Genomic DNA, 14,062 nt, shown 5'->3' with positions numbered 1-14,062 from the left:
TGGATTAGTTCCTTCATCTGCCTCACAGTACAGTCGTGCTGTTACAAGTCGGGTATTGCTGCCAAAGGCTTTGATTTGTACATCTACCACCTGAGCAGCTTTGAATCAGGACATAAAAGAGGTTATAGCTTCATGGATCTTAATGCCGGCAGCATCAGTTCCAAGGATGTTGCTTGACCTGCTATACTAAGCCATTAATTTCATCCAGTGGTTCTTCCATGGAGCTCAGTGACTTGTGGTTGATTTAGAGCAAATAGTGTAGAACCATATTCTGCTTTCATTCAATGGGTCCAAGAAATGACATGATACTTACTCACCTTTGACTGCACAGAGTTGCCTCACCTGATTCCTGATTTGCAGCCGAGAGAGGCAGTGGAAATTTTCTATCTGCTTCTCCTGCAATGTGTTTGATGTTTAAACTCTGTTCAGCTCTGTACAATACCTGACACCTTGTGCTTTCTCTCTACCCTTACAGTTTCTTTTACCTTTTCTCCTTTCAGTAAATGTTGTGGTTGTTGCTCTTTCTCCTGGGTTATTCTCAGTCTATTTTAGGGCTTTTTTTCCCTAATGAATGAAGGGTACATTTGGAAGCCTTCCAGAACAGAGCAACTGTTGCTGATTCAGAGAAAATGTTTGTCTTTGGGCTCTGTATTCACTTTGTGATATTGCCAGAGAAATTTTGGATGCAGCAGTTTGTAATGACATCAGAGGCTGGTCCCTTACCTACTTTTAGTAAAACCCCTCTTTCTGGGTCATTTTGAGTGCTTAAACACAAAACAGTGCCTGCTGCGCTGCTTAGTTTCTCTTACAGTTCAGGTGGGCTCTGTTGTCTGTCCAAATGCAGAGATGGATCCGTGCACACTTATAATCAATCCTCCAGCATCAGGTTCTGAGGAGAGCACATTTGACTTTTAAGAGGCCATTAACTTTTCTGTATTCACAAGGACCTAAAAGAATGGGTGGCTTGGGAGTAAGTGCCTTCTATGAGTAGATTAACAGTTTGAATTCCTTCTCTAATCAGGAGTGGGAAAAATAGCCATTATTTTCCTATGCAAGTTACTGGTTTCGGGGGGAAACCAAATACACATACGGGTGTTTTCTGAGGGAACTGAATTTCTGGCTCATACTTGGTCACTTTGGTAAATGAAGTCTGGGGGAACCTGGCAAGGATGAGCAGAGCTGCGACACTTGGGGCAAGGCCATCTGAGCCCATGCAGGTTTTGGTCTCCATAGCAGTGAGTGAATGAGCTGCTGCTGGTTCCAAATGCACTGACTAGGTAATGGTGAAGGAAAACCAGTGATAGTGTTTAGCTGAATATCCAGACTGGCACCGCTAAGACCTTTTTGAACAGTAACAAAAGAACAGGTCAAATAGACTGGAAAAGGTACTAAATTCATGCTTCATGTAGGGGGATATAACTCGGCTGTGACTGTGTCAAGACACAACTCCATCCTCTGAATTCACCCCCATCAGCCTTTACACACATACCTGCCTGTGGCTTAGCTCACATTTCTTCTGCTTCCTTGTTTTCTTTCTGAATGCCAGCTTGTTTTTTATCCATTTTTGGGCCAGGCTGTCCTCTTACCTACAGTGCCAACAACTCCATTACCAGTGTGTAACAAACTGCAGACAAGTAACTGCTGTCACTCCGAAATGCAGCCCCTGAATTACAGCAGGAACCAGCTGTTAGTGAGTGTCTTAAGACTGGAGGAAGCAGAAAGGGGAGTGAGGGTCAGTATTTTAACAGGTGAAAGTCTGAATCACAGCACAATGAGTAAATCCCACTGTTCAGATCTCCCGAAAGTGCATGGCACACGTGCATTTAGTCTTGTTCAAGGCTTTGCTCCTGATGCCACTGAACTACCTTTTCTGTAATAAGACCCAGATTTAGTTTTCAGGGAAGAAACTCTAGATTCTGATATATGAAAACAAGGATTTGCAGGTTTACAGGTCAGGCATAGTGGGTTACCACGCTGTGAACAGTTCAGAGAAGTATGGGCATGACCTGTTCATTCAACAGGCAAATAATACTGGCGTTTACTTTGTAGTAAGTCTGGCTAACCCCAGCAACTGTCTCGACTTAGCTGGGTTTCTACTGGTTAATCCACAGCAGCTCTAGGGGGATGGGATTGAAAATCCACTCCCAAAGTGGGCCTGGGAGCTCTGATTTTTTGCCTCCATATGGATTGAACTTGGCAGCACACATAGCTCCCATTCAGGTGAAATTATGTTGAGTAATGGAATAGATGAAACCAAGAGAAAAATAGGTTTTTGCGAGTTCTCTGCAGATGGCTGCAGCTTGGGGAGTGGGGAAGGGCAGGGCTGGAAAAGGGTCAGGACCAGCCAAATTTATAACCTAGGAAGGGAGTAAAAAGGCAAGAAAGTCCATGATTTGGCAGAAAACTTGTGCGCATCAAGAGAAGGATCCTAAATGCCTGACGGCTCCAAAGGCAATATGGAATCTGTCTATAATCCTGGGCAAAATTGCTCCATATTTTGTGTGTACCTGCTGCCAAAGCATTAAAATACAAACTCCAGGTACCCACAAGGAACAACTCGAGAAAGATCTGCTTGAATTCCTGGGAGATTTATTGAGGATGAGTGAATTGGCTGAAAAGCCTTGAAAAGCCTTGGCAGAAGACTGAAAACTTTTGTTCTAGTAACACATAGGTGAGCTGAGGACAGAAACAGCATAGCAATCTGTTCAGTCCCGAGGGAGCTTAAAGCAGAAGGACTTGATGTTTGAGGCCAAACCCAGCAGCCCCTATGAGTGTCACATCACAGCAACTTCCTAGTGCTGGTGGCTGTGTCAAATTCAATACAGAACAGTTTACACTGCATGGAGCTTAAATGAAAGAGCCTCAGAAGTATGCTGTACAATGGGACATCAGAGAGGTATTGGTAGCACGGGGTGGCTGATAGCTGTGAGATGCAGCAATTATTTCTCTCTTTTAAACACACACAGAGATTCTTGTAGCTTTCATGTGAAACACAATCCTTAAAAGAAGTAGAAGGCTTATTATACCAACCCTAAAATATACTTGCAAGTGTTCCAATCACATGTTTTTACTAGCAGAGTCATTATGGTTCTTTCACAGAGATGAAAGTAGCAAAGAGCGTCACTTAAGCGATTAAAACAACAAAAAACACTATTAAGGACAGCAGTTAAGCAATGAAATTAAAATGCATTCAAATAGCCCCCCCATAGCCATTGCTTTTAAGAAAAAGCTGTTTAAAGTTTAATAATATCAGATAGGAAATTGTTTGCTACCACATCCCACAGAATAAGACAGTTTCCTATAAGCAAGACGAGTCTCTGCATGGGTGGATCTACGCTGAGCCCTGATTTAGGGAAGCACTCAGGCTTGTGTTTAAATACCATTCCTCAATAGGCATGTTTTTCTGATTTGGACTCCAGTAGTAAAAGACATTCCCACAACAATAATAAAACGTAAGAAAAACTTGTTGACTTTATAATTGCAGAATTCCTTCTGAGTGAACCATGACATGGATCATACCAGCAAAACTGTGGTTATTCTCTAAAGCATAGATACTCAAAACATCATGTTGGTGGTATGAACGCCAGATGCTCTGGCTGCAAACCACAGGTTCTCAGTGGAGCTCATGGAGAACCTGGATGGATATCAAACACACTGATGATTTTTAGAAGAGGGTAGAAGCAGGGGATAGGCACTGCTAAACCACCCTGGAATGGTCTCTAGAACCATTTTATATCTAACATTACCTGACCGTCAGTTCAGAACTGGGTGAACTACTGCTTACAAGTGTCCCTGCTGTTCCAGCTGGAATGGCTGTCATGAAAAGAAGTGCTGATTCTGCTGGGAGGGGAGGACAATCTAGTTGACTTCACTCTCATTTAGAGTCATGCTTTTGAAGCACATCTCGCCCTGGGAAACTAGGAACTCACTGCAACTATCCACTGAAATTAAAGAGAACCTTTCCATAATGCTCCCGCCTCAGCTTCTTTGTGATCTCTGAACACAAATACCTGAAACTTCCTTATCCACCTGCATGTTCCCACAAGGATTCCTGTGAAATGCTTTGGTCCAGGGTGGGGTAGCAAAGGTGTCAGCAACACCACTTTCTTTTCATGTAGTTCGTGTAATTCGTGACTACCTTTTGCTCCATAATTTATATGATCTTCTATGTTTTCAGATCATTATGGGCAGAGCTTGAAGCCCATATTCAGTTTTAATTTTGGGAAAAAAACCAGCACAGGGATCTGTGTCTAGAATTTATTCTGATGCGATCTAAAAGCTCTTGTGATATTTATTTATTTAACATTCCTGACACTACTTACATAGTTGATGTGCACAGAGTAACCTTTCCTTAAACAAAACCTATGCTCTGAGTTGCCAGCTACAAGAGAGTGCAGTTCCTGCATCTCTGAGTGCTGGCCATCACACAGACTGGCACAGCCTGGATCAGATAATGTGGAAACTGAGCTGGGGATTATCAGCAGAGCTGCACAAGGTATCTGAAGAGGAGGTAACATTTGCAAGGGATACAACAGCCAAGTCACCTACAAAATTCCTGTGGAAACCCAAGCTTTACCTTATGTAACCTCCGTTATGCCAAACAAAGAATTTACTTAGGGCCAGATCCTGCTCCCTTTGAAGTAAGTGGAAAACTTTCCATTTGCTTCACTGGGGAAGATCAGACCCACAGGGAGTCAAGTTTGTGTCTGTAAACAGGACAAAGAAGCAAAAGGGACATGCGAGGCCACGTGTAAGAGTTTCCTGGCAGGGTAGGTACCAATAACTAACAAGTAAAAAACCCCTAATGCTTTACAAAACCATTCTAATCCACATTACTTTCCTCTGTCCATACTTGCTTCTCATGGACCGAAAGGAGAATTGTGAAATGTTTGGCACACAGCAAGGACTTTGGTCTAGATTTTGTGTTGTGTTCATGGATGCTTCTGCTTTGTAACCTTGGTCTGGAAGCACCCCTTGATGCAGCTAAAAGGTGTCATCAAAGCAGATCCCAAACCTGACAGCCTTTACTTCATTGGAGCTTAATGAAGAAATAACTCACTTTTCTCACTGCTGCATTTGAACTGCTTAGGCAAAGACTTGCTAATAGTTGGGCCTTGCATATGATGTGATGCATCCACCCTCTTTGCCTCCTGGGACATGAATCACTCATGAAGTGCAATTCATCACAACTACTTCACCTTCTGCCCCATGAAGTCATTTGTGGCACAAAAAGATTTTATTCCCTTGTGACTAGTGGGGAAAAAAATCCAGTCATAGTTTACAATGGTTATGCCACTAATATACACAATGTTGTGTTTTCCTTCTCTGAGAGACAGTGTTTGTTCTTCTCCCATCTGCATTCATTTAACATGTTATTCAGCTATTTGGTTTCACTATGTGATATTTAACAGTTTGCAGCAGGGAGGATGCACTCTTTAAACAGCTTTTCTCCCCACAGTTATGTAATAAATGAGCCTATATTTATATTTATAGTTAACTGAATCTGATAATATCACCTAGTGCTAGAATACCGTGGCTGAATGGATTTATACCACAGATGGAACTGATGCAGAAATCATTTTGCAAGTATTGTGAGACTCATACAGTCCTAATTATCTTTCAGTATCTACCTTTGAACCTAGAAAAGTTGAAAGGAAGACAATGAATACACATTCCAGAAGAAAATAAACCAAAATGTCAAGTGTACCATATATCTAAAGGGACAGAAACTAGCTGAGGATGTATTTCTTGAGTCTCTTGCATCAGAGTGCAGCAGGGACTAAAGTTCTGAGGGTTATTTTGGTTTTCAAAACACATTACAGAGACAGACATACTTCTGGAACCAGTGGAACGTTGACTAGTTTGAAGTGGCTTGGACTCTGTCTGTGATGTATGTTTTAAGATGTACCTGGATATTTGGTTAACATGGCACATCCCTGGCAGTGTTCAAGGCCAGGCTGGACACAGGGGCTTGGAGCAACCTGCTCTAGTGGAAGGTGTCCCTGCCCATGGCAGGGAGTTGGAACTGGATGAGCTTCAAGGTCCTTTCCAACACAAACCATTTCATGATTTTATAATTCTGTGGCTCCCCTGTGACTTACTACCATTCCCCTATATAAAACTTGCAGATAAATCAAAAAGGAGACAGCAGTCATTCCCTCTGAATCACAGCTTCTGATACAAACACAGCTCACTTCTGCACATCCAGGGTCAAACACAGACAAGAGACTGCCCAGGAGTGACTAGCCATAGTACTGTAGAATCATTCTCCTACAAGATTTGGTTTTAAAATAAAATATTCTATCTTATTTTAAGCTGAATGGGCAAAAGAGAAGGAGAATTAATTTCACATCCTGAATGCTGTTCATAGGTCATAGAAACTGCAGCAAGGGTTAGAGGAAATCTTTTCCCAGAGTGGTTTAGGTTTCACTGGTGTGGATTGACAGTGCTGGCCTTTTTGAGGGAGGCTTGGTCAGGATCCTACACAAAATGCACAGTTAGACTGAGAAAGCACCAGCAGTGCTTGTGCTAACACTAGTAAGTTAGTGAATGTCTAGAACTCACCACATTCTCCATGACTCCTGTCCTGTTGGCAACCTCACATTCCTCTGCATGCCCATTGCAGAAGCAGCTTCCCCGGATGATCAGGTCATAAATAGCATAGTGGGCAAATCTCTGGGGTTTCTCCACCAATCCCAAACCATGGCAGGGACATTCCTGTCTTTTCAACAGAAGGAGGCGGAGGTTGGTGAGTTTCAGGAGATCTTGAGCCTCAGGACTGTAGGGGTCTTCAATCTTGTTAGCCGGACTTAAGGCACGATAGATCACCTGAAAGACAGAAGATACACATCCAAGAAGAGATGTAGGACTCTGCATACACAGCAAACATCCCAAAGTGATGCTCAGTAATAGTTCCTATTTAGAAGACTCTGCATAAGCAGTTGTGGGGCTGTGGCTGATCCCAGAACACCACAACAAATGATTGTGTACCTGCTTTCACTCCTGTGAGATAGGAAGTGCCTGTCTCACAGGAGTGAGATAACTAAGTGAGAGAAGGAGTTTAAACATCTCTCCCTGGGGTTACTGAGCCCAGTCACTTCTTGCTGTTCAGCAGACTAGAGAGCTGGTTGCATTCATACCCAGGATTAGATGTCCTCTGTCATGTCCATGCTAACTCCAAATTGAGAGCAATATCCAACTTTGGCTGAGTTTTTCCATCATAGCAGAGGGACTTGCCCTTGGGGTTCTTCGGCCCTGCCTTATAAATGGTGACAGTGCCTGTCTGACTGACTCCATCAGTGGAGTGAAAGCTTTTTGTTTCCATAGGGATTCTCTTTCTCTCTCTTTGTGTGCTTTTTTCTTTCTAGTGAACTGACCAATTTGACTACTTGCAGCATATACAATACTTTCGCTTCTTTTTGCTTGCAGGAGCCAGAAAAGAGCTTGTGGGACATGCCTGGAAGAGAATTCCGTTGCATGTTGATGGCACATAGGGAGATAAACCCCCTTAAACTAACAGAATCAGCTGCCAGGCTTCACACAGAACTACACCAGGCTGTACAACAGCAAAGTAGTGGTACATTTCCCACCTGCCCACTGCATCTTCTGTTTTCTTTCTTGTTTTTTCCTGTATTTCCTTTCTCTTACACTGTCAGCTACTCACAAAGCTGCAAACAGCCCTGTTGGTGAGTCCAGAGGTGCCTGTGTTTCCCTGCTTGATAGAGCTGTGGGCAGATTGCCCAGGCTGTGCGATGCAGGTGCCTACATTCCCCTGAGCAATGAAGCCATGATAAAACAGCCCTGGCCTTTCCACCTCAATGTCTACATTCCCCCAGCCAATGGAACCATAAGCAAATGGCCCATTCTGCTTTGTCCAGGTGCCCAGCATTCCTCTTACTGATGGATTCACAGACAAAGCCCCAGTCTCCGCTTCCCAGTTCCCCAGGTCTGATCTTTCTAGTGGAAACCAGTTTCATGAACCCTGTCTCCTTCTTCCCAGCCCCCTGTGGACCACACAGAGGTGAAGGGGTTTCTCAGAGTCCTGAGGACCTGGTTGTGTACAGACACACATGTCCCTCCACATGGTCAGTTAATCAAAGACCAAGGCAATGAACTGGATGGAATTGTTCTGCAGAGGTCAGACATCTTAAAGCAGGATTAAAAACTAACTAGTGTGATATTAAAGGTTAAAAGTCCTTGTGAAACTGTTTTAAATTGGCATAAAACAGAGAAATCAAGGGTAAAGCAGTTTGTTGAGCTGCTGGATTTTATAAGCTCTACTCTCACACTTAGCTTTCTTGTCCATGGCTTCTCTAATATATATGCTTAGTAATAGTGGTATCTCCTTTCAGGATAGCTCTCTGGAGGATACCTACAGACTAGTGGCTTGAGAACACAAATGCAAGAGGTACTTTGCTGCAGGACAAGACGTCTGAATAAAGGTAATCAATATGTCATTAGCTTCTGCGAGGTCTGCACTGGTCCTGCACTGACCTCCTTAAACAAGGCTGGGCAAGAGGCTTAATGTCTCTGTGACCCAGAGATCCCAGTTGTGAACAGCTATGGATCTCCTCGCAGGAGACAGGAAGGGTGAATGAGGTGAAGAACAAGAGTTTTTACTGGGCCTCTCTGAAGGAAATGACTAGATAATGGCCAAAGTGCTTCTTTTTACTCAATATCTCTGGCATTAGACTTCTGCTTGATGACAATAGTCTTGCATTATGCTGAGGAGGAAATCTTTTGTGTTGCATTGCACTACTAGAAACCTATTTTGTACACAGTATGGTAAGTTTAAAGAGATGGATTCATGTTTTGGGATCTCCAGTCAATTATCCATCCTCCCCATGCCTTAATGGCATCCATATAGCACCGAGTTCTTTCTTCAGGCAAAAGAGCAGCTGTTGGGTGCTTTTCTCTCAGCACAGGGCCATTTGCTTTCACAAAGCTGGATTGGGTTTTGTTTCTTTGCTTGACAGCTTGGAAGAAGGTTGGGTTCCCTGTGGGTTTATTGTCTTGCAAATATTTTCATTTCTGGCCTTACATCTCTTGAGGAGAGTTACTCTGGCATTTTCCATGTCCCCTTAGAGCTCTGAACATTATTTGTGAGTAGAGATGTTAATAACTCAGATGTCCCATAGGGATTGTGGCATCCTTTTAAGAATAAAAACAGTATTCCATTCCAGTTGAGGTACAGGAGTTTGTATGATTAATTCATGACACATTTCTGTCTGGAATAAGCTCAGTGGTGAGATTGCATTTGCTTGTCCTTATCTCTCCCAAGGCAAGACTTGTTAAGTGTTAAAGATCTGATTTGGGTGACATAACACTAGTGGAGTCTTTTGGGAGTGGAATTTATATGTTCTTGGATTCAACAGCCACTAAGGAATTAGCCTTCCTTAACTTAGTAAAATCAAAGTTATTGAGGACTTACTTACTTAGACAAAGGCATTTGCTATCAGCAGAGTCAAAGTAGATACGCTGTGCCAGTACTGGTAGGTTTAGGTGAGCTGCATTTTGCACAGATGTAGCACAGCTTTGTTTTATATTTAAATCAGTTTAGCAACATTATTTCATATATGCATAAAACTGGAAAACAGAATTTCCCTCTCTCTTCCCTCCTGGAGGACATGTTCTCCTTGAAATATTGATGGTTAAAACCCTTGTGCACAAGGAAGAGTATAATATAATCAGCACCTCTTGGCTCAAATTTAATACTGGATTGGTTTCTTCTCACATTAAAGTGCCAGCCATTAGATCTTCCTTAACATATGTGTTCCCTACTGGCAAGAGCAATATGTCACAATCCATAAGTTGTATTTATTAGTCTACTATGTGAACTGATTCAAGCAATTGTAGAGGGGGAGGAATGTTTAGAACAAATCTGATATCTCATCTTACATGCCTTGAATTATTTTTCTATAAATGCATAATTTACCTAAGAAAAACCCAAAACCAAACCATTAAACTTTTTTTTCTGCACTAAAAAGTCATGATTATATTTTAAATGAATGTGTTTGGGTTTATGGTTCCTTAAGAAGAAACGATTCCTAAATTAGGAGTCACATTGGTGGTGGTTGTATGGATGGGTTGGTAATTTTATATGGGACAGGGGAGAATTTCATTTCTGTAAAAAAAGAAGAGAAATCACTGTGACCAAAAGACAGGGTTGGGAATGTGAGTGCTTGGTCAGTGCCAGAGTGTTCCTATTTTTTTAGTTCACAAGGTTTATGCTTCTGAAGCCTATGAAGCAGATTCTTTCTGTACAGGTGGATATTTGACTTCTACTTTTTGCAGAAAGGCAGAAATATGCTTCATTTTTCATTTCCCAGACATAACCATCCAAATGTGCAGTTTCCCATTATATTCATGTAAAAGACATGAAGAGACTGCAATGAACAAAAAAGTGTTTTCTTTTAATGAAGGCAGAAGCTCTGAAAAGAGCTTCCCATGATGTTCACTGTAAAGCTATTTCTCATCTAATGAAATCTCTATCTGGTATCAAGCTCTGTTCTCTTTTTGCTGTAACAGACTGCTCAGAATGTCCCAGTCATTTCTCTGAACATCAGTGTGCAGCTTTCATACAAGCAGCATGTGCACACAGCAGAGAAACTCTGATGCCAACCAGGTCTGCTAAGGGGCACCCTAGGAATCTCTCTGCTTCCATTGAACTGTGTGGAAGTAAAGGGTATTCAGCACCTCTATAGTCTCAACTCTTTGTGGAAATACATCCTAGATCCTGAGTTTCCCTTATAATCAGGAGCTGCCACTGGAGCTAAACGCTGAGTAGGACATTCACGCTTATCTGCATATCTGCTATCAAGCGCATATTTGTCATTCTCATCTTCAAAAGTCAATCAGGCTGCGCCTCAAAAAGATGGTCACTGCCCTGTCCTCTGCTGACCTTTCTGAGAGCAAGGAAGTCTGGAGAATGCTGTCAGTGTGCAAAGCTAAGAAGGTACCTACTGTTCGAGGCCTGGTTTTGCTGTACACAAGTTGGCACAGCTTCACATGGGGCAATGTTTTATCACCAATCAAAAGAGCATCTTCATTCCGGAGACAGGGTCTCAGATTTTTGATTCCTTGCCATGTGCTTTGCTGCACCATTCCTGATGCAGATAATTCTGTTTTCTTAACCTGATCTTCCAGCCAGTATTAGTCAGAAAAGATGTGGACACAGCAAAGGTTCCCCCTTGCAAGCTTATAGCCTAAGGTCAAAGAATCCAAGTCATAACTGGAGGGCAGTGCCAATGCATGGCCTGCTACAAAAGAAGATCCTGTGCAGAACAAGAATTTGATATTACAAACCATCCTTAAGCTATGCTGATCGTGTTGCACACGATCAGGTTAATGAGGTCAGAAATGTCTGTGTGCTTATTCTAGGCCCAACAGAAGGAAGCTGCAATAAAAACTCTCATCAGCTCTAAATCCCTTCATTAAGAGATTTTCATGTGAGTTGATTTTGTTCTTAAAGGAATAGTAAACAATTGTCTCAGAATTTTTCCTGCCCAGTGGCAAATATCCTCTGATTCATTTGATGGAGCCCCTTGGCTAAAACTAATTCTTCTATCTTGTGGTACAGTCGTCTTCACTAAGTAGTCTTTTTCCTGTTTGGAAATACTGTTGGAGCACAAAGAAAGTCTAGCTATTCTTTTAGCTATTAGAAGGCTCATTCTGATGATTCATGGAATAGTGATTTTTAGTCAGGATCCATTGCTTTTCTGTCCTTCCAGAGAATAAAACTTAGAAGTCAGTATAAAATATGACAGTTTGTTAATGAAATGTATGTGCAGTTGATTATTTAACTCGATCTGGATAGACTCAGCTACTACCAAGACAGTGGCGTCTGGACTTCGTTCTGTTTCCTAAGCCAGAGAGGGTCAATATCCCTTCAATTTGCATGTGCTTTGAGGTTATTCCAGTAATCCAGTCATTGTGGCATTAATATTAACATTTAGGCATTGCTACCAATATGATGATGGGGAAAAAGACTGCACAATTGCAGTTAGAGGCAGACAAATCTGAAGAGCCATGTGGTCTTTTTCTCTTCCTCAAACAAGATGTATTCTGTAGGTTCAGGCTATGCACAGATATAAATCTGTAGATCTAAGTACAAAGGCAAGGTTTGCAGGGAGAAGCAGGATCTTCTATCAAGGCAGGGAATGTAGATGGACTGCAAAATCTAGACTATTGGGCACAAAACCCTTCAGCTTGCAGTCTGTATGCAGGGAATGGACGAAATTCCTTTCATTCTACATAGCTCCCACTCCCAAAGTACAGTGTCCTTTGTCATTATGAGGAATGATACTTGCTCTGAAATGGCAAAGGGTGACATGAGGAGTTCTGTGATGCAGACAGCCTGACTGGGAACTGGATTGAGCACGAGGAGACTCATTTCACTCCATCTGCTGAACTGTCAGGGAAAGGTAAAACAACCCATCAGTGTCAGCGTCAACCAGTGTCAGCCAAGCTGTATTCTCATGGGAAACCATCCATTTCTTATAAGAGGAGCCACTTGTATCTCTAGGTCTTGTCTGAAATCTCACACATGAACAGACCTAGCTGTGTGTATAATTTCACCATGACATTGATGTGTGGACAAGTGTAGAGCAAACAGTTCAGTGTTCTTTTGCCTGGAGTTTGACAATTACAGCAATGAATCTCAAAGATTTATGGCATTTTAGACAAGAATTTTTTCATGGTTGGATCTTAAAAGAAGTAATGGCTGCAACTCCACTGAGGGTGAGAAGAAACGTTCATTTGATATCTGCTGCCTTGTATGTTCAGGAAATGCAGAACCAATGCTCAAAAAACCTGGTTTATGTGTTTCCAAATGTCTCTTAAATGGCTAATCACAAACCAGGTCAAAGTAGGACACTTGGTGCCCTCTTGAAGTTCACTTGCCGGGGATGGGAATGCTGGACTAGTGTCAGTTCACATTCCCTTCAGAGACAAATCCTTGAGCCCCTTAATTCTTCCTCCAGGGAAGCAGGGCCTGGCAGTGCTGTCTGCTTGTTTACACTGCTGGTGTTAACTGCTTCCTCTCAACTTGCCTCTGCATTGTGTCTCCTCTACATTCAAGTTAAAGCAAACGCTGAGCAGACGGCCCTAGTCATAACATTCAGGCACTTACCTTCACTAGGGACTAATCCCTCCTGGAATCCTTTCCGTCTGGCAACAACTTAGAGTTGTAGAGCCAGTCCTGATGACTGCGGGGCAATTCGCTGCAGTGCAAGACCCTGCCCTTGCATCTTAGCTACTAGGAATTCACCCTTGTGGAGTGCTGAGCATGTTTCTTTTCAGTGACCCCATTGCCATATGAGATCAGACCTTGAAGAAGCCACTGAAGCCTCTTGAATTATTGATGTTGCCACTTAATGAGGTATGTGTGTGTGTGCGGGGGATCCTCCTTTGTTTATCAAAAGCTTTTGGCATGAATACAGGAAAAGAGAAGCCTGAGAAAAGACAGCAAAAAATGTAGGTCCTTGGAACAGGATCACATGCATTCCACAGAGCCCTGGCCCTGGCCTGGTTTGGTGTCTGTGTACAGTGGTCCCTCCCTGCCAGAACTTGCTCAGGGAGTCCTAGTATGTGGAGAAGGGCAGCAGAGGTCTTCAGTGGCAGTGCAGAGGAAAAGGCCTTCCATAGGGTTGACTGTGGCTTCTGTCTGAGCAACCTGGTGGCTTTTGAAGCAGACAGAAGTGCATCCATCCCATCCCAACACGTCTTGATCTGGCATTCACAGAGTGTGTTTGGAAGAGTGATTAAAAGTCTTTTAACTACAAAGCAAGTCCACTCATCTTTGACAAAAGGCACTGCTGGGGACTTCTGTCCCTAAAGAGGTCACCACAGGATACAAAACGGAGAACGAACAGGTCTTCTGTGCAAGGCACACTTAACATGTTGCCATAGAAACCAGTTCCTTAATTCAGGCATACACAATTCTTCCAGCCCCCAGTGAATTCCAGTAATGGGTTTATTATATCACACTTCATTGGTGTCATCTGTCACACAGACACTCACATAAATGAACCAGCCTTTGATTCAAAACTCCCTTCCACTAGCC

General features: G+C 42.7%; 1 protein-coding gene across 1 annotated transcript in view; it reads right to left on the bottom strand.

Moving 5' to 3' along the window:
- NTN4 (netrin 4) overlaps positions 1-14,062 on the bottom strand; it is a 39,523-nt gene that overhangs the window by 15,129 nt on the left and 10,332 nt on the right. The window contains exon 3 of the mRNA XM_010020221.1: positions 6,565-6,828. Within this exon, the coding sequence (XP_010018523.1) occupies positions 6,565-6,828 (264 nt within the window). The remainder of the gene's footprint in view (positions 1-6,564; positions 6,829-14,062) is intronic.

The sequence above is a fragment of the Nestor notabilis genome, unplaced genomic scaffold (genome assembly GCF_000696875.1).
Source record: "Nestor notabilis isolate BGI_N333 unplaced genomic scaffold, ASM69687v1 scaffold26798, whole genome shotgun sequence".
In the NCBI taxonomy this organism is placed as follows: Eukaryota; Metazoa; Chordata; class Aves; order Psittaciformes; family Psittacidae; genus Nestor; species Nestor notabilis.
Note: the sequence above shows the minus strand (reverse complement) of the source record. Positions and strands in the feature narration are given on the sequence as shown.